This window comes from Heteronotia binoei, chromosome 20 (genome assembly GCF_032191835.1).
Source record: "Heteronotia binoei isolate CCM8104 ecotype False Entrance Well chromosome 20, APGP_CSIRO_Hbin_v1, whole genome shotgun sequence".
Lineage (NCBI taxonomy): Eukaryota > Metazoa > Chordata > Lepidosauria > Squamata > Gekkonidae > Heteronotia > Heteronotia binoei.
In genome coordinates, this window is record NC_083242.1 from 36484385 (window position 1) to 36504197 (window position 19813).

Genomic DNA, 19813 nt, shown 5'->3' on the forward strand with positions numbered 1-19813 from the left:
CATGATTCTACGGTAAATTGTCCTGGGAAAGGTTTCCATCCCAGATCAGGCCAAAGGTAAGGTCCAGTTTCCCAGCCAGAAGAATCAAAACAAACCCTGAGTTTATTTTCCAAACACCCCTTTATTCTCTCGATGCCACTGATACAAATACAGAAAGCAGGGATGGGGGAGAAACTTTTGGCCAATCTCAGACTAGAGAAGTCATTCTCGATCGTAAGCGGCTGTGATTTCTTCATAGAGTATCTCAAAGAATTTGTCCCAAGAAACCAAGATGGCACTGGTGAGTTCCTCGCCCATTATGTCTTGGCAGACAGACAACATTGCACGGAGCATACACTGTACAAGGAAGAAGGAAGGTTTGAGTCAAGGTTTTGGCAGTCGCATACAAAACCCCTCCAGGTCTGGGTCCCTCATATCTGCAGGACAGCCTCTTCTCCTATGCTCTGCCAGATTTTTTATCCCTCTCCCCAAATACTCAACGACACCCAGTGAAGCTAATGGGCAGTGGGTTCAGGACAGACAAAAGGAAAGACTACTTTACAAAGAGAGTGATTGAAATGTGGAATTTGCTGCCAGTGTAAGCCCTGAACCCCCTTTTCCACCATTTATGGACTATTTCCCCTCTGGCCTTGTGTCAGAAATACAGGAATCTCATTGTTATAGACTTACATCATGGACTCATGTTGTGTAAGCACAAGCAAACCTGCCTTAAAAAGGTAAAAGGTAAAGGTAGTCCCCTGTGCAAGCGCCAGTCGTTTCCAACTCTGAGGTGACATTGCTGTCACAGCGTTTTCACGGCAGACTTTTTACAGGGTGGTTTGCCCTTGCCTTCCCCAGTCATCTACACTTTTCACCGAGCAATCCGGGTCCTCATTTGACCAACCTTGGAAGGATGGAAGGCTGAGTCAACCTCGAGCCGGCGACCTGAACCAGCTTCCGCTGGGATCGAACTCAGGTCGTGAGCAGAGGGCTCCGACTGCAGTACAGCAGCTTCACCACTCTGCGTCACGGGGCCTTCAATAGCGTAAGGTATTTGGGACTGGGAACTAACCTAATATGGACATTTTACCCAAGCAAGCTCTCCAGCCATGCTACGAGGACTCTGTGCCTGGAGAGCCAGTTTGGTGTAGTGGTTAAGTGTGTGGACTCTTATCTTGGAGAACCGGGTTTGATTCCCCACTCCTCCACTTGCACCTGCTGGGATGGCCTTGGGTCAGTCATGGCTCTCTTATCTGGGAGAACCGGGTTTGATTCCCCACTCCTCCACTTGCACCTGCTGGAATGGCCTTGGGTCAGCCAGAGCTCTCTTATCTGGGAGAACCGGGTTTGATTCCCAACTCCTCCACTTGCAGCTGCTGGAATGGCCTTGGGTCAGCCATAGCTCTCTTATCTGGGAGAACCGGGTTTGATTCCCCACTCCTCTACTTGCACCTGCTGGAATGGCCTTGGGTCAGCCAGAGCTCTCTTATCTGGGAGAACTGGGTTTGATTCCCCACTCCTCCACTTGCAGCTGCTGGAATGGCCTTGGGTCAGCCACAGCTCTTATCTGGGAGAACCAGGTTTGATTCTCCACTCCTCCACTTGCACCTGCTGGAATGGCCTTGGGTCAGCCATAGCTCTCTTATCGGGGAGAACCGGGTTTGATTCCCCACTCCTCCACTTGCACCTGCTGGGATGGCCTTGGGTCAGCCATGGCGCTCTTATCTGGGAGAACCGGGTTTGATTCCCCACTCCTCCACTTGCAGCTGCTGGAATGGCCTTGGGTCAGCCAGAGCTCTTATCTGGGAGAACCAGGTTTGATTCCCCACTCCTCCACTTGCACCTGGTGGAATGGCCTTGGGTCAGCCATAGCTCTCTTATCTGGGAGAACCGGGTTTGATTCCCCACTCCTCCACTTGCACCTGCTAGCATGGCCTTGGGTCAGCCATAGCTCTGGCAGAGGTTGTCCTTGAAAGGGCAGCTGCTGGGAGAGCCCTCTCCAGCTCCACCCACCTCACAGGGGGTCTGTTGTGGGGGAGGAAGGTAAAGGAGATTGTGAGCCGCTCTGAGACTCTTTGGAGTGGAGGGCGGGATATAAATCCAATATCTTCATCCACCTCACAGGGTGTCTGTTGCGGGGGAGGAAGGTAAAGGAGACTGTGAGCCGCTCTGAGACTCTTTGGAGTGGAGGGTGGGATATAAATCCAATATCTTCTTCTTCTTCTTCTTCACCAGTTGTGCTTCCCTTGCCAGAAAGGACTCCGGATCGCGCTTCTCTCAAGAGCTGCCCGGCCCCGCAGATCCTGACTGTGTCCCTGTCCATGGAAGACAGTGTCAAGAAGCAGTCTCTTAATAGGAGCCGTGTTCCTGCAATGTCCTAAAACTACAACTTCAAGTCTTGCCTGATGCCATGAGAGCAAGGCGGGAGCGCCACGGACTCCGGACACACCGTGGAGATGCAAATGGAGAAGCCAGTGGTTGACAACAGGCTTGCTAATCCGTCCTCATACCTGGACAAAAGACTTCTTCTGCCAGACAGCCCAGTCAGTTACTTACAGCAGTGGTCCCCAACCTTCTTGGCACCAGGGACCGGTTTTGTGGAAGACAATTTTTCCACGGACCGGGGGGAGGGGGCACAATGGTTTCGGGATGACACAATTATGCACTTTATTTCTATTAATTTGGTGTAGTGGTGAAGCGTGCAGACTCTTATCTGGGAGAACCGGGTTTGATCCCCTACTCCTCCACTTACAGCTGCTGGAATGGCCTTGGGTCAGTCATAGCTCTCGCAGAGCTGTCCTTGAAAGGGCAGTTGCTGTGAGAGCTCTCTCAGTCCCACCCACCTCACAGGGTGTCTGTTGTGGGGGAGGAAAGAGCTCTGAGATTTAGAGTGCAGGGCAGAATATAAATCCAATGTCGTTGTCTTCTTCTTCTTAAAAAAAAGGTAGTTAGTCTTCTGTGCAAGCACCAGTCGTTTTCGACTCTGGGGTGACGTTGCTTTCACGTTTTCACGGCAGACTTTTTACGGGGTGGTTTGCCATTGCCTTCCCCAGTCGTCTACACTTTCCCCCTAGCAAGCTGGGTACTCATTTGACCGACCTCGGAAGGATGGAAGGCTGAGTCAACCTCAAGCCGGCTACCTGAACCAGCTTCCGCTGGGATCGAACTCAGGTCATGAGCGGAGGGTTCCAACTGCAGTACTGCAGCTTTACCACTCTGCACCATGGGGCTCTTCCTTCTTCTTCTTACATTGTAATATATAATGAAATAATTATACAACTCACGGCCTGGTTGCTAACAGGCCACGGACTGAGACGGGTCCACGGCTTGAGGGCTGGGGATCTCCGTCTTACACCACACAACTCCAGCCAAAGGGATTGTGTTGCAAAGACTAGTTCCAGCCACGGAGATCGTCCGCATTGTGTTTAGCTTTTGTGTCACGAGGGGTGGCGATTTGGCCCCATATTATCCCATCATGTTTCTTTGTTTAGGGAGGGATTACAATAGGTAAACCCATCTACACCCATAATCCTTTTTTCCTGGGAGCCTCCCTTTCTGTGATGTCGGGGGTCACAAGTAGCTGTGTCACAGGTCATCTGACAGCTATGTCATGGGTCGCCTGAAATAATTGCACGGGGAATATGAATTTGGTAATATAAAGTCATGTTTTGGACCATTCAGGTGTGTCTCTTGCAGTGTGCCTACCCTGCTGTTTGAGCCACTCCCCAAACCTGATTGGTTTGGGGCCCATTATAGTAAGATATGTTGGTCGTATCTTGCTTCGCCTTCACTATTTCATCATTGCTATTGGAGCCGTCATTCTGAAGACTATGATAGGGGTGTGTGTGTGTGTGTGTGTGTGTGTGTGTGTGTGTATATATATATATATATATATATATATATATATAATTTTTTTTGGCCACTGTGTGACAGAGAGTGTTGGACTGGAGGGGCCACTGGCCTGATCCAACAGGGCTTCTCTTATGTCCTTATGTGACACAGAGCGTTGGACTGGATGGGCCATTGGCCTGATCCAACATGGCTTCTCTTATGTCCTTATGTGACACAGAGTGTTGGACTGGAGGGGCCATTGGCCTGATCCAACATGGCTTCTCTTATGTCCTTATGTGACACAGAGTGTTGGACTGGAGGGGCCACTGGCCTGATCCAACAGGGCTTCTCTTATGTCCTTATGTGACACAGAGCGTTGGACTGGATGGGCCATTGGCCTGATCCAACATGGCTTCTCTTATGTCCTTATGTGACACAGAGTGTTGGACTGGAGGGGCCATTGGCCTGATCCAACATGGCTTCTCTTATGTTCTTATGTGACACAGAGAGTTGGACTGGATGGGCCATTGGCCTGATCCAACATGGCTTCTCTTATGTTCTTATGTGACACAGAGAGTTGGACTGGATGGGCCATTGGCCTGATCCAACATGGCTTCTCTTATGTTCTTATGTGACACAGAGTGTTGGACTGGAGGGGCCACTGGCCTGATCCAACAGGGCTTCTCTTATGTTCTTATGTGACACAGAGAGTTGGACTGGATGGGCCATTGGCCTGATCCAACATGGCTTCTCTTATGTTCTTATGTGACACAGAGAGTTGGACTGGATGGGCCATTGGCCTGATCCAGCATGGCTTCTCTTATGTCCTTATGTGACACAGAGTGTTGGACTGGAGGGGCCACTGGCCTGATCCAACAGGGCTTCTCTTATGTTCTTATGTGACACAGAGAGTTGGACTGGATGGGCCATTGGCCTGATCCAACATGGCTTCTCTTATGTTCTTATGTGACACAGAGAGTTGGACTGGATGGGCCATTGGCCTGATCCAACATGGCTTCTCTTATGTTCTTATGTGACACAGAGAGTTGGACTGGATGGGCCATTGGCCTGATCCAACATGGCTTCTCTTATGTTCTTATGTGACACAGAGAGTTGGACTGGATGGGCCATTGGCCTGATCCAACATGGCTTCTCTTATGTTCTTATGTGACACAGAGTGTTGGACTGGAGGGGCCATTGGCCTGATCCAACATGGCTTCTCTTATGTTCTATTGTGACACAGAGTGTCGGACTGGATGGGCCATTGGCTTGATCCAACATGGCTTCTCTTATGTTCTTCTGTGACACAGAGTGTCGGACTGGATGGGCCATTGGCCTGATCCAACATGGCTTCTCTTATGTTCTTCTGTGACACAGTGTTGGACTGGAGGGGCCATTGGCCTGATCCAACATGGCTTCTCTTATGTTCCTCTGTGACACAGAGTGTTGGACTGGATGGGCCATTGGCCTGATCCAACATGAATTCTCTTATGTTCTTACAGCATCACCATTGTCTGTGTTTTCCCTTTGTATCTCTCTATCAAACCTTCACCCCTATTTCCTTAGGAACTGTATGATTGATGAGTGATTTTATTTTCTTGTATACTGGATTAATTTTTCTAATAAACCAACTATAGTTTACCGGAGTTCTCGTTATTTTAAAGGGGAAATTCTTGGGAGACTGCCTCCTGTATACATAGGTTTAGACCCCGCTTCAGTTAGCCATCTTCTGCCCGCCTAACTAATTCCCCTACCTCATGCGTGCTAATAAGAGAAAGCTAGGGTGAGTGATTCAGACTGTGAGACATATATAATTTTCATATTTTTCATGTTATGAGTATTTGTAGTATGCCCTGGCTGTATGTTATGTGGTTATTGTTTTGTAGAATTCATTTGGCACTACTGGACCTGGAAAACTCTACAATACTCATACGAATGGTCCCTGGAAGAAGGATTCAAGATCCGGAATGGCTTGCATAGCGGACTGGTTCTCCGTTGGACCGCCTATTTTTAATACTGGACTGAATGTAATTTAGTGGCTTTCAGCCACGTAAGAGCAGTAGGAGCACTGAGTAACTTATGAGGTTTTAACTCGGTGATATGTACTGATAATCTTCGTTTTGCATTTTGATACTTATTATTCACAACAAGTTAAAACTGCATTTTACACTCAGACAGATTTATGAAAAATAAGTCTATCAATGGGTACTAGCCATGGTGACCGAGGGGGACCAACACATTCAGAGAACTAATCCTGAGTCCCAGAGCCAGGAGAAAAGATCAGGGGAAGAACTTGGACTCCATGCCCTGTTGTTGGTCCCCCAGAGGAAGCGATTGACCACTGTGTGAGACAGGATGCTGGTCTAGATGGTACCTCCCTGGTCGGATCCAGCAGGGCTCTTGTGAGGCTCTTCTCAGGGGAAGGCTTCGGCCTCTCTGCCCTGTTGTTGGCCCTCCAGAGGAACTGGCTGGCCACTGTGTGAGACAGGAGGCTGTATTGGATGGACCTTCGCTGGTCTGACCCAGCAAGGCTCTTCTGATGTTCTTCTCAGGGGAAGGCCTCAGCGTCCATGCCCTGTTGTTGGCCCTCCAGAGGAGCTGGTTGGCCCCGTGTGAGATGGGATGCTATATTGGATGGACCTTCACTAGTCTGATCCAGCAAGGCTTTTCTGATGCTCTTCTCAAAGGAAGGCCTTGGCTTCTCTGCCCTGTTGTTGACCCGACAAAGGAACTGGTTGGCCACTGTGTGAGACAGGATGCTGGACTAGATGGTCCCTCACTGGTCTGGCCCAGCAAGGTTCTTCTGATCTTCTCAGGGGAAGGCCTCAGCTTCTCTGCCCTGTTGCTGGCCCTCCAGAGGAAATGGTTGGCCACTGTGTGAGACAGGATGCCGGACTGGATGGACCATCACTGGTCTGATCCAGCAAGGCTCCTCTTAAGTTCTGATCAGGGGAAGGCCTTGGTCTCTGTGCCCTGTTGTTGGCTGTCTAGAGGACATGGTGAGCCCCTATGTGAGACACGGTGCTGGACTGGATGGACCCTCACTGGTCTGACCCAGCAGGGCTCTTCTGACGTTCTCCTCCTTCCCCTTCTCTTTTGACCTATCCCCAATACCTGGAACATGACTGATGGCACTTGGTGGAAATTCTTGTGGTTGTTCACCAGATGCTGGAGCAGCTTGCAGGCCTTTTCCCAGTTCTCAATGTTTTCCATCACTTGGTTGAATGTAGCCATGACTCTCCTGCCATGCATAGCCACTAGGGGGTTCTTGCTGAGATTGCCCTCCGTGGGGACAGTCTTGAAATACTGCTTGCTCTCGGGGAAATCTGTAAAAAATCTGCATGAAGAAGATAATGGTGACCACGAGCTAAAAGAAGATTGATGGGAGAAATAAGCCCTGGAACTTGTCCAGGGGGAAGAAGCCAAGGGTTGCCACCTATGGGTTGGGAAATTTCTGGAGATTTGGAGGTTCAAGTCCAGGGAGGGCCAAGTTTGGGGAGGTAAGTTGTAGTGTCATAGAGCCCACCTTTCAGAACTACGGTATCCTCCAGGGAAACTGTTCTTTGCATTCTGGAGATCAGTCTCCGGGCCTCACCTGGAGGTTAGCAACCCAATACACGATACCATGATTGAACGAAAACGCTACTCTAATTAACAATATATATGCTAAATGTTTATATACACTTTGCGAAGCTTGCACCAGATGACATTCCACACTTCTTGTAATAAGCCATAGACAGTATGATTCATAATAGTATAAAGTGCTGCAAATTCCAGCATTCAATGTCCAGAAAAATATCATCGTCCAAACTCCATCCTTGAAAAACAGAAAGTGCTTGTACATAAGTGCTTGTAACACTCAAACGTCCATTATTCCACTGGATAGAGAAATTATGGCTTATTACAAGAAGCGTGGAATGTCATTTGGTGTGTAAGCGTTACAAAAAGTATATAAACATTTAGCATATATTTGTTAATTAGAGTGGCATTTTTAACCAGAGAGCCAGTTTGGTGTAGTGGTTAAGTGGGCGGACTCTTATCTGGGGGAAGCTGGTTCGATTCCCCACTCCTCCACTTGCACCTGCTGGAATGGCCTTGGGTGAGCCAGAGCTCTCGTAGAAGTTGTCCTTGAAAGGGCAGCTGCTGTCAGAGCTCTCTCAGCCCTGCCCACCTCACAGGGTGTCTGCTGTGGGGGAAGAAGATATAGGAAATTGTAAGCCACTCTGAGTCTCTGATTCAGAGAGAAGGGCGGGGTATAAATCGACTGTCTTCTTCTCCTTTTTCTTCAATCACGGTATTGGGTTATTTTCCTGTCCTTGATTCTCCTGTTTTGGTTGCTTATTCCGACCTCGAGGCTGGGCACCCTAGGAGCCCCCACAGACCTCTCCAGCCAGCCACGTGCTGTTCTGGAAAGGGGTTCTCCTGCTTTTGGAGTGATCCATTCCTGGGACTGCCCTGAAGTTCCAGGATTGAGTCAGAAGGGGGAAACGCAGATGGGCAAAACAAGTCATGGCTGGAACGGGGCACCTTGGTTTAAAGGGGGGAGGATGCGAAGCTCTCGGCTGGATAAGTCCAAGCTGGGAACGGCCAGGGGGAGGGCATAAAAGAGGAGCCCCCAACCTTAGAAAGGACTCTAAAATGCCGCCCGCTACTAACAAAAGAGTCGCTTTTTTACTATACACAACTAAGTCGGCTACAGCCTATAAATGGAAATCCTAATTCATTCCTACGTTAAACTTACGGCACGCTAAATTATGGAACTTTAAAATAATATCAAAGCTCGCAGATACGTCTAATAGTAATGGAGAAATTGGGAAATTGTGATTTTATACTAGGTTTGCCAAGCCAATTCAAGAAATATCGGAGGGGGGGGGCGGGCAGGAGACTTTGGGGGCGGAGCCAGGAGCAAGGTTGTGACAAGCATGATTGAACTCCAAAGGGAGTTCTGGCCATCACATTTAAAGGGACCGCACACCTTTTTAAATGTCTTCCCTCCATAGGAAATAATGAAGGATAGGGGCACCTTCTTTTGGGGGCTCAAAGCATTGGACCCCCTGGTCCAATCTTTTTGAAACCTGGAGGGTGTTTTGAGGAGGGGCACCAGGTGCTATCCTGAAAAATTGATGCCTCTGCTGCAAAAAACAGCCTCCCCAGACCCACGCAGATCAATTCTCCATTATACCCTATGGGAATCGGTCTCCATAGTGCCCAGCAGACATTTTCCTCCCTCCCCTGCTTTCTGATGACCCTGAAGCGACAGGAAGGGCCTCCAAACCGGGGGATCCCCTGCCCCCACCTGGGGATTGGCAACCCTATTTTATAGGAGTATGGTTTCCTATTTTGGAATATCTACGGGAACAAACCTTAATTCCAGAGTTTATTTCTACTTAGCATTTATGGTCATTTTTATACGATTTAAATTTTATCATCTTTGCATCGCTATGTATGTAAGAATGCAGCAGTTTATCTATATGCTTTGTTGTCGCTTTATTATTATAATAAAATTTAAAATTGTCGCAATTAAAAAAAGAGAGAGTGGAGCCCCTTTCATGAGCTACAGGGAAATCGCGTCCATCCTGCCACAGATATCAGCTATATCAGCTAAGGACGGTGGCTCAGTGGTAGAGCATCTGCTTGGTAAGCAGAAGGTCCCAGGTTCAAGCCCTGGCATCTCCAACTAAAAAGGGTCCAGGCAAATAGGTGAGAAAAACCTCAGCTGGAGACCCTGGAGAGCCGCTGCCAGTCTGAGAAGACAATACTGACTTTGATGGACCAAAGGTCTGATTCAGTATAAGGCAGCTTCATATGTTCATAAGTTCCCTGAAGAAATAAAACCGGGGACCAGCACCTGGATGAACGAGGCCCTGGAAATGCACATTCTGCTCTATGTATATTGAATTAGTTAAGGAAGCCAACAGTCTCCAGGTGGGGCCTGGAGATCCCCTGGAATCACAGCTCATCTCCAGACTACCAAGATCAGTTCCCCTGGAGAAAAGGCATGCTTTGGAAGGTGGATTTTTTTTGTAGCAGGAACTCCTTTGCATATTAGGCCGTGCCCTCTGATGTAGCCAATCCTCCTGGAGCTGATAGTAGGCCCTGTAAGAAGAGCCCTGTAAATTCTTGGAGGATGGGCTACATCAGGGGGTGTGGCCTAATATGCAAAGGAGTTCCTGCTACAAAAAAGCCCTGCTCTCTGGCATTATACCCTGCTCCAGTCCCTTTCCTTCCTACGCTCCCTCGCCAAATCTCCAGGAGTTTTCCAGACTGGAATTGGCAACCCCATCCCCACCCACTCCCCACCAGTGGCCGAGGGGGGGATCCAAAATAGATGAGATTATTCTCCCTTTCTCCATTTTATCTTCGATGTTACCCTGTGAGCTAAGCCAGGCTGAAAGTATGTGACTGGCCCAAGGTCACTCCGCGAGCTTCTGTGGCAGAGGGAGATTAGAACCCAGATCTCCCAGTTCCTCATCGGACATTCTAGTCTCTACTGCAAGCTGGCAATCTTATAAACTTAGCAGAAAAAAGGAAAAGGGTTCAACTGTGCAATATCACACTGGTTGGACAAAACACCGGCTCCTGATTAGGGTTGCCAACTTCAGGTTGGGAAATATCTGGAGATTTTGGGGATGGAGTATGAGCAGAGCTGGGTGTAGGAAAGGAAGGGACCACAGCCAGGTTTAATGCCACAGAGTCCACCCATCAAAGCAGCCATTTCCTCCAGGGGGACTGATCTCTGTTGTCCGGAGACAAACGGTAATTCCAGGAGATCTCCAGCCACAGCCTGGAAGTTGGCATCCCTGCTTCTGTGACAGCTGCCTTTGGGAGAGGCAGAAGATGTTGTCTCCCCCGCAAAGGGAGCAGGCCTTACCTGATGACCACAGTCCGCCCGTTCTCCTCCGCATCCGCAAAAAACTTCTCCCAAAGCGATTGGAGGTTCTCTATATCAGAAGTCGTCAGCGCCTGACGGTCCCTGGAGGGAGGGGATAACAGACAGGTTGGGGGGCTGAGAAGGGATGGGGGACATTCCAGGGGAAGGCAGAGCTCGAGGAGGGAGCAGATGCCATAGCTAGGGTTGCCAAGTCCAATTTAAGAAATATCTGGGGACTTTGGGGGTGGAGGCAGGAGACTTTGGGGGTGGAGCCAGGAGACATTGGGGGTAGAGCCAAGATCAAGGCTGTGACAAGCATCATTGAACTCCAAAGGGAGTTCTGGCCATCACATTTAAAGGGACGGCACACCTTTTCAATTCCTTCCTTCCATAGGAAATAATGGATAGGGGCACCTTCTTTTGGGGATCATAGAATTGCACCCCCTGGTCCAATCTTTTTGAAACTTGGGGGGTATTTTGGGAAGAAGCACTAGATGCTATACTGAAAATTTGGTGCCTCTACCCCAAAAAACAAGCCCCCCCCCAGAGCCCCAGATACCCCTGGATCAATTCTCCATGATTTTCTATGGGAATAAATCTCCAAAGGGAATAACAGAGTTCCCAGCAGACATTTCCCTCCCCCCCCCCATCCGCTTTCTGATGACCCTGAAGCGGGGGGAGGGCCTCCAAACCGGGGGATCCCCTGCCCCCACCTGGGGATTGGCAACTCTAGCCGTAGCACAAAACACCCCCTCTGAATTAGCTCCAATATTAATAACTGATCTCTAGACTCCAGAGAATAGTTCCACTTAAGGATGCCAGGTCCACTTAAAGAAATATCTGGAGTCTTTGGGGGTAGAGCCAGGAGACTTTGGAGGTGGGGCCAGGAGACATTGGGATGGAGCTAGGAGAAAGGGTGTGGCAAGCACGACTGGACTCCAAAGGGAGTTCTGACCATCACATTGAAACCACACACCTTATAAATGCCTTCCCTCCATCTAGAAATAATGAAAGATGGGGCACCATCTATGGGTGCTTATAGAATTGGACCCCCTGGTCCCATCTTTTTCAAACTTGAAGGATATTTTGGGGAGAGGCACCAGATGCTATGCTGACAATTTGGTGCCTTTATCTCAAAAAACAGCCCCCCTAAGCCCTATATACCTGCAGATCAATTCTCCTGTATACCCTATAGGAATAGGTCTCCATAAGGAATAATGGAGTGCCCAGCAGACATTTTCCTCTCCCCTCCCTGCTTTCTGATGACCCTGAAGGAGGGTCTCCAAACCAAGGGATCCTACTCCAGATAGGGTTGCCAAGTCCAATTTAAGAAATATCTGGGGACTTTGGGGGTGGGGCCAGGAGACTTTGGGGTGGAACCAGGAGACATTAGGGGTGGAGCCAAGATCAAGGCTGTGGCAAGCATAATTGAACTCCAAAGGGAGTTCTGGCCATCACATTTAAAGAGACGGCACAACTTTTCAATTCCTTCCTTCCATAGGAAATAATGAAGGATAGGGGCACCTTCTTTTGAGGCTCATAGAATTGGACACCCTGGTCCACGCGTTTGAAACCTGGGGGATATTTTGGGGAGAGGCACTAGATGCTGTGCTGAAAATCTGGTGCCTCTACCTAAAAAAACAGCCCCCCAGATCCCCAGATACCCGCAGATCAATTCTCTATTATTTTCTATTGGAATAAATTTCCATAGGGAATAATAGAGTTCCCAGCAGACATTTCCCTCCCCTCCCCCCGCTTTCTGATGACACTGAAGCAGGGGGAGGGCCTCCAAACTGGAAGATCCCCTGCCCCCACCTGGGAATTGGCAACCCTAACTCCAGACCTGACAACCAAAGACCCAAGAACATCTCTAGTTGACACAGATCAGTTTCCCCAGGAGAAAATGACTGCTCTGGAAACTGGAGTCTATGGCATTGTGCCCCAATCCCCCCTCCTCGGGCTCCACACCTCCCCCCCAAAAAAATCTCCAGGAATTTCACAACCCAGAGATGGCAAGTCCAGAATCATGAGTCATCTCCAGGCAACAGAGATCACTTCCTCAGGAGGAAACGGCTGCTTTGGAGGGTGGACTCTGCGGCCTTGTCCCCCACTGAGGTCCCTGTCTTCCCCAGGCCCCACCCCCAAATCTTCAGGGGTGGGAAGCCTGCTCCTATCCCCCACGAGGGGCTTGGTAACCCCTTCAGTATCTGAGGGCAGAAGAGAGGCCTAGAGAGGTCCTCCCCATGCTGGCCTCTACTCACTCACCCAGGATTTGCTGCACTATCAGTTGCAGCCATGGCTGTCTCATTGGCACAGCTGGGTTGGGGCGGGTGGAGTTCCAGAACCTTCCAGCAACAGAACTCTTGGAGGGACAGTTGGGATGTTGGCAGTGAGACCCGTCCCAGCTTGTCTGCATTCTTCTTAAAATGTGATGTCCGAAATTGAAAGCGTAAAGCAGAGTAATCCTTGGTGTGGCAATTAAGATACCGAAATGGGCGTTTGAGAGAGAACTTGGCTGGAAGTTTCAGTTGGCTTACGAGGAAGCTGCAGGAGCAGCGGAATGCAATCGAAGCCGGAGTTTGCGTGAAGGCAAGAATTTTTCCTTCAGAAGCCAACAAGCAACGGAGGGACTCCTGTGGAACTTTATTATTGAGTCTTAGTACTCTGTTTGGAAAATTAAGAGACTGTGTGGGGTCCTCCATTAAACACTGTATTTGAGACTCTTGTTTGGCTTTAATTTCTGATTGTATGAAGGTATGCCTACTTTTGTAGGTTGTTCATTATATGACACAATACAATATACTTAATTTTGTATAAACTATTCAAGAGTGTGCGTCTTGCACAATATTTTTGATATTTTTGTACTCCCATGAATAGGCAGCCACCCCCAAGCCATAGGATTATCTGATAGGGGAGAGGGCACCACATGCCCAAGGCCACCCAGAGACCCATACAGCTGAAGACCCGTACTGCTTCTTCACCCAAAGGGTGATCTAACACGTGGAATTCACTGCCACAGGAGGTGGTGGCGGCTACAAGCATAGACGGCTTCTAGAGGGGATTGGATCAACATCTGGAGCAGAGGTCCATCAATGGCTATATTCTGTATTCTTGATGCTTGGGGGAGGGTAACAGTAGGAGGGCTTCTAGTGTCCTGGTCCCACTGGTGGACCTCCTGATGGTGCTTGCTTTTTTGGCCACTATGGGACACAGAGCGTTGGACTGGATGGGCCATTGGCCTGATCCAACATGGCTTCTCTTATGTTCTTATGAGATCGCTGGCAATGCCCTCCCACAAGGAAGAAGCTGCTTACAACTGAAGGCCACTGGGTGTTCCATGGGGGAGGGAGGCCAGGCCATCAACTGAGGTCCATCAGCAAAGTGGCTAGTACCAGAGCAGAGGTCCATGAGTGGCTCTTAGCCACGAGGTCTAGATGGAACACTTTCCCTGGGGCCGTGATGCTCTGCCTCTTTGGTGCTTGGGGGGACAACAGCAGGCGGCCTTTTGGTTCTGGCCGCGCTGGTGGACCTTCTGATTGCACCTCATTTTGGGCCACTATATAGCACAGAGTGCTGGACTGGATGGGCCACTGGCCCAATCCAACATGGCTTCTCTTATGTTCTTATTTGACATCCTTCGCCCAGATATTGTAAGTGTGGGAAGGGGAAGGAAGACTGTGTGCAGTTCTGGTGGCCTCACTTCAAAAAAAGATGTGGACGAAATCGAGTGCGTCCAGAGGAGAGCAATGAGGATGATCAAGGGCTTGGAGGAAGGACCCTCTGAGGACAGGCTGAAGGCCTTGGGAGTGTTCAGCCTGGAGAGTAGGAGATGGAGGGGGGACAGAATTGCTCTCTTTCAATATTTGAAAGGCTTAGAAGAAAGCAAGGAGCTGTTCCACTTGGCAGCTGAGGATAGGACCTGAAGCAATGGGCTCAAATTACAAGCAGAAAAGTACCGGCTGGATACTGAGGGAAATTTTACAGTCAGCGTAGTTCAGAGGTGGAGCCAGCCGCCTAGGAAGGTGGTGAAGTCCCCTTCATTGGCAGTCTTCAAAACGCAGCTGGATGATTATTTGTCGGAGATGCTTTAGGCTGATCCTAGGGGGCTGGACTAGATGGTCTGCATGGCCCCTTCCAAATCTATGATTCTGTGACATCAATGGGGTATAGTACCATGGAGTCCACTTTCCAAAGTAGTCATTTTTTCCAGGTGAACTCATCTCTTTTGTCTGGAAATCAGGAGATCTCCAGCCCCCGCCTACCTACCTACCTACCTTCTTTCCTTCCTGCCTGCCTCCCCTCCTGCCAGCCTCCCCTCCTGCCTGCCTTCCCTCCCTTCCTCCCTTCCTTCCTTCCTTCCTTCCTTCCTTCCTTCCTTCCTTCCTTCCTTCCTTCCTTCCTTCCTTCCTTCCTTCCTTCCTTCCTTCCTTCCTTCCTTCCTTCCTTCCTTCCTTTTAGGGCGAACGTCACCGCGTAGGCTTCCTTGTCCCACACTGACCAGTTCCTTTGCTCCTTCGAGAACTTGCAGGAAATATAAGCACAGGGTCTCAGTTGCCCCCCCCCCCTCATCTTTCTGCATCAATATTGCCCCTACGGCCGTGTCGGAGGCATCGCATTGGACCACGAAGGGTTTTGGTTCATTTGGGTGCACCTGCACCGGCTCGCTCGTGAACAGGCGTTTCAGAGTTTCAAATGCCTCCTGACACCTTCCTTCCTTCCTTCCTTCCTTCCTTCCTTCCTTCCTTCCTTCCTTCCTTCCTTCCTTCCTTCCTTCCTTCCTTCCTTCCTTCCTTCCTTCCTTCCTTCCTTCCTTCCTTCCTTCCTTCCTTCCTTCTCTGTTCTTTTTTGGACTGAGGTGCAGCTACCCAGCTCCTGGGTCCAGACTTTCTCCAGCAATTATTCCTGCCTTTGTGCTTACAAACATTTATAGGTATTTTTTTTAAAAGCACCCTGATGTACACTTTTCACCAGGCAGCTCTCTGCTGCATTCCCCAAGCATTCAACTTTGCTCTCCAGATGCCAGCTCGGTGGAATTAATTTTCCAAACCCGCAGCCAAACGGGCTCATGGATAACAGTCTGCAGTTTCCCCATGGCTGCATTAAACACGGGGGGAAGCAGGAACTGTAAGCAGAAATAGACTGGGCAGCCCTTAAAGCAAATAATTAATGGCACCTAATGGTTAGAGCACGGTCGCAGACTATTCTCCGGTCTCAGTTTGCTAGATCCCAATGGTACTTTCAATAGGACAGAAGGTTTCAGCTGCTCAAACAAAAGCGGAAAATCAAGTCACAGTTGACTTACGGAGGATTTCCAAGGCAAGAGACATTCAGAGGTGGTTTGCAATTGCCTGCTTCTATGTAGCAACCCTGGACTTCCATGGTGGTCTCCCATCCAAGTAATAACCAGGACCAATCCTGCGTCACTTTTTGAGATCTGATGGGATTGGGCTTGCCTGGGCCAGTTTGGTGTAGTGGTTAAGCATGCAGACTCTTATGTGAGAGAACCGGGTTTGATTCCCCCTCCTCCACTTGCAGCTGCTGGAATGGCCTTGGGTCAGCCATAGCTCTCTTATCTGGGAGAACCGGGTTTGATTCCGCACTCCTCCACTTGCAGCTGCTGGAATGGCCCTGGGTCAGCCATAGCTCTCTTATCTGGGACAGCCGGGTTTGATTCCCCCCTCCTCCACTTGCAGCTGCTGGAATGGCCTTGAGTCAGTCATAGCTCTCTTATCTGGGAGAACTGGGTTTGATTCCCCCTTCCTCCTCTTGCAGCTGCTGGAATGGCCTTGGGTTAGCTATAGGTCTCTTATCTGGGAGAACCGGGTTTGATTCCCCCCTCCTCCACTTGCAGCTGCTGGAATGGCCTTGGGGCAGCCATAGCTCTCTTATCTGGGAGAACCAGGTTTGATTCCCCCCTCCTCCACTTGCAGCTGCTGGAATGGCCTTGGGGCAGCCATAGCTCTGGCAGAGCTGTCCTTGAAAGGGCAGCTGCTATAAGAGCTCTCTCAGCCGCACCTACCTCACAGGGTGTCTGTTGTGGGGGAAGGAGATAAAGGAGATTGTGAGCTGCTCTGAGACTCTGATTCAGAGAGAAAAGTGGGATATAAATCCAATATCATCTTCTTCTTCTTCTTCAAGCCAAAGATTGGCCTGGAAAAGACCACCATTCCAGAGGGCCTCCAAAGGGCTCCAAGTAGATGGTCATCCCAGGCTTGGCATGGCCATTGTGAAGGTGGTGCTTAGTTCCCTGTAGGGACTCTCCTGGTCAGGTGTCCCCAAAATGGTGCCCATGGGTGCCATTGCACCCAACACTTTTCTTGGTGCCCACCAAGTGTTTTTAGAAAGGGGATGGAGCCGGGAGGGGTTGTTGCCCAGGAAAGCTTCCGATTGGCCACTGAAGATTGATCAGCTGTGCAGATTAAAACAGCATTGGTTCAGGGTCAGCTGCCAGCCCAGTGCTTGCTTTATTCTCACTCATCTCTCTATCGAAGTGTGTTTTTAATTACCCCTCTTCTCCTCTGCATTCGGGCTTCCTCTGAGTCTGTGACTCCACCTTCTGGTGAGGCCATTTTGTAGCTGGCTCCGCCTCCTTGTGGTGGCCATTTTGTGCCCACCACCATCTGTCAGAAGAAGAAAAAGAAGAAGACTGCAGATTTATACTTCGCCCTTCTTTGAATGAGAGACTCAGAGTGGCTTACAATCTCCTATGTCTTCTCCCCCCACAACAGACACCCTGTGAGGTGCGTGGGGCTGAGAGGGCTCTCACAGCAGCTGCCCTTTCAAGGACAACTCTGCATGACTGACCCAAGGCCATTCCAGCAACTGCAAGTGGAGGAGTGGGGAATCAAACCCGGTTCTCCCAGTTAAGAGTCCGCACATTTAACCACTACACCAAACTGTCTCACCAAACAAACACCTAAATTCCTAAGGTGTTCACAGGGTCCAAAAGTTTGGGGACCCCTGGGGCTTTTGTTGTAGCAGGAACTCCTTTGCATATTAGGCCTTGATGTAGGCAATCCTCCAAGAGCTTACAGTAGGCCCTGTACTAAGAGCCCTGAAAGCTCTTAGAGGATTGGCTATATCAGGGGTGTGTGGCCTAATATGCAAAGGAGTTCCTGCTACAAAAAAAGTCCTGGGGACCCTGATCCAAACGATGGCACCCAGAAGAAAGAAGAGAAATCCAAAGCAGTCACTGAAATGCTAAATGAGAAGTCCTCTCCTTGGAGCCCATCTCAGAAGCGGCATCCCTTGTGGGTGCTGAGCAATCTGATGCACTTCCTTGTGGTTTTGGCCTGCAAACAAATTAGCACTCAGCTCTGAGAATCCATCAGGTCCCGCTGGCCGATCATGTCCCTTCTGTGACCGGCTGGGTATTTTTTGCCTCCATCTTCACTGTGGAAGGTGAGAAGTGTTTGCCCGCTCCAGAACCGCTAATTTTGGAAGGGGTGTTGAAAGACCTGAGTTAGATCGAGGTGACAAGAGAGGAGGTCCTACAACTGATAGACAAATTAAAAACTAATAAGTCACCAGGTCCGGATGGCATACATCCAAGAGTTCTGAAAGAACTCAAAGGTGAATTTCTGGATCTCCTGACAAAAATATGTAATCTTTCATTGAAATCTGCCTCCGTTCCTGAGGACTGGAAGATAGCAAATGTCACCCACATCTTTAAAAAGGGTTCCAGAGGAGATCTGGGAAATTACAGGCCAGACTTCAATACTGGGAAAGTTGGTAGAAACCATTATCAAGGACAGAATGAGTAGGCACATTGATGAACACAAGTTATTGAGGAAGACTCAGCATGGGTTCTGTAAGGGAAGATCTTGCCTCACTAACCTGTTACATTTCTTTGAGGGGGTGAACAAAGGAGACCCAATAGATGTTGTTTTCCTTGATTTCCAGAAAGCTTTTGATAAAGTTCCTCATCAAAGGCTCCTTAGTAAGCTCAAGAGTCATGGAGTAAAAGGACAAGTCCTCTTGTGGATCCAAAACTGGCTAATTAATAGGAAACAGAGAGTGAGTATAAATGAACAATCTTCGCAGTGGAAGACGGTAAGCAGTGGGATGCCGCAGGACTCAATACTGAGTCCCATGCTCTTTAACTTGTTCATTAATGATTTGGAGTTGGGAGTAAGCAGTGAAGTGGCTAAGTTTGCAGATGACACTAAATTGTTCAGGGTGGTAAAAACCAGAGAGGATTGTGAGGCACTCCAAAGGGATCTGTTGAGGCTGGGTGAGTGGGCGTCAACGTGGCAGATGTGGTTCAACATGGCCAAGTGCAAAGTAATGCACATTGGGGTCAAAAATCCCAGCTACAAATACAAGTTGATGGGTTGTGAACTGGCAGAGACTGACCAAGAGAGAGATCTTGGGGTCGTGGTAGATAACTCACTGAAAATGTCAAGACAGTGTGCAATTGCAAAAGAAAAAGGCCAACGCCATGCTGGGAATTATTAGGAAGGGAATTGAAAACAAATCAGCCAGTATCATAATGCCCCTGTATAAATCAATGATGCGGTCTCATTTGGAATACTGTGTGCAATTCTGGTCACCGCACCTCAAAAAGGATATTATAGCATTGGAAAACGTCCAGAAAAGGGCAACTAGAGTGATTAAAGGTTTGAAACACTTTCCCTATCAAGAAAGGTTAAAATGCTTGGGGCTCTTTAGCTTGGAGAAACGTCGACTGTGGGGTGACATGATAGAGGTTTACAAGATTATGCATGGGATGGAGAAAGTACAGAAAGAAGTACTTTTCTCCCTTTCTCACAGAACTTGTGGGCATTCAATGAAACTGCTGAGCAGTCGGGTTAAAACAGATAAAAGGAAGTCCTTCTTCACCCAAAGGGTGATTAACATGTGGAATTCACTGCCCCAGGACATGGCGGCTACAAACATAGCCAGCTTCAAGATAAAAATATGGAGCAGAGGTCCATCAGTGGCTATCAGCCACAGCGTATTATTGGAATCCAGGAATCCAGACGAAAGTGATGCTCTGTATTCTTGGTGCTGGGCGAGGGAGACAAAGTGGAAGGGCTTCTAGCCCCATGTGAACCTCCTTTTTTGGGGGCCCCTGTGTGACACAAAGTGTTGGACTGGATGGGCCATTGGTCTGATCCAGCATGGCTTCTC

General features: G+C 49.1%; 1 protein-coding gene across 1 annotated transcript; it reads right to left on the bottom strand.

Moving 5' to 3' along the window:
- Positions 1 to 201: 201 nt before the first annotated feature.
- Positions 202 to 12978, bottom strand: LOC132588287 (cytoglobin-2-like). The gene is made up of 4 exons (XM_060260648.1): positions 12947 to 12978; positions 10682 to 10783; positions 6925 to 7147; positions 202 to 336 (listed from the first exon to the last, which is right to left on the bottom strand). The coding sequence occupies exons 1-4, from the start codon at positions 12976 to 12978 to the stop codon at positions 202 to 204; spliced, it is 492 nt and encodes a 163-aa protein (XP_060116631.1).
- Positions 12979 to 19813: the final 6835 nt, after the last annotated feature.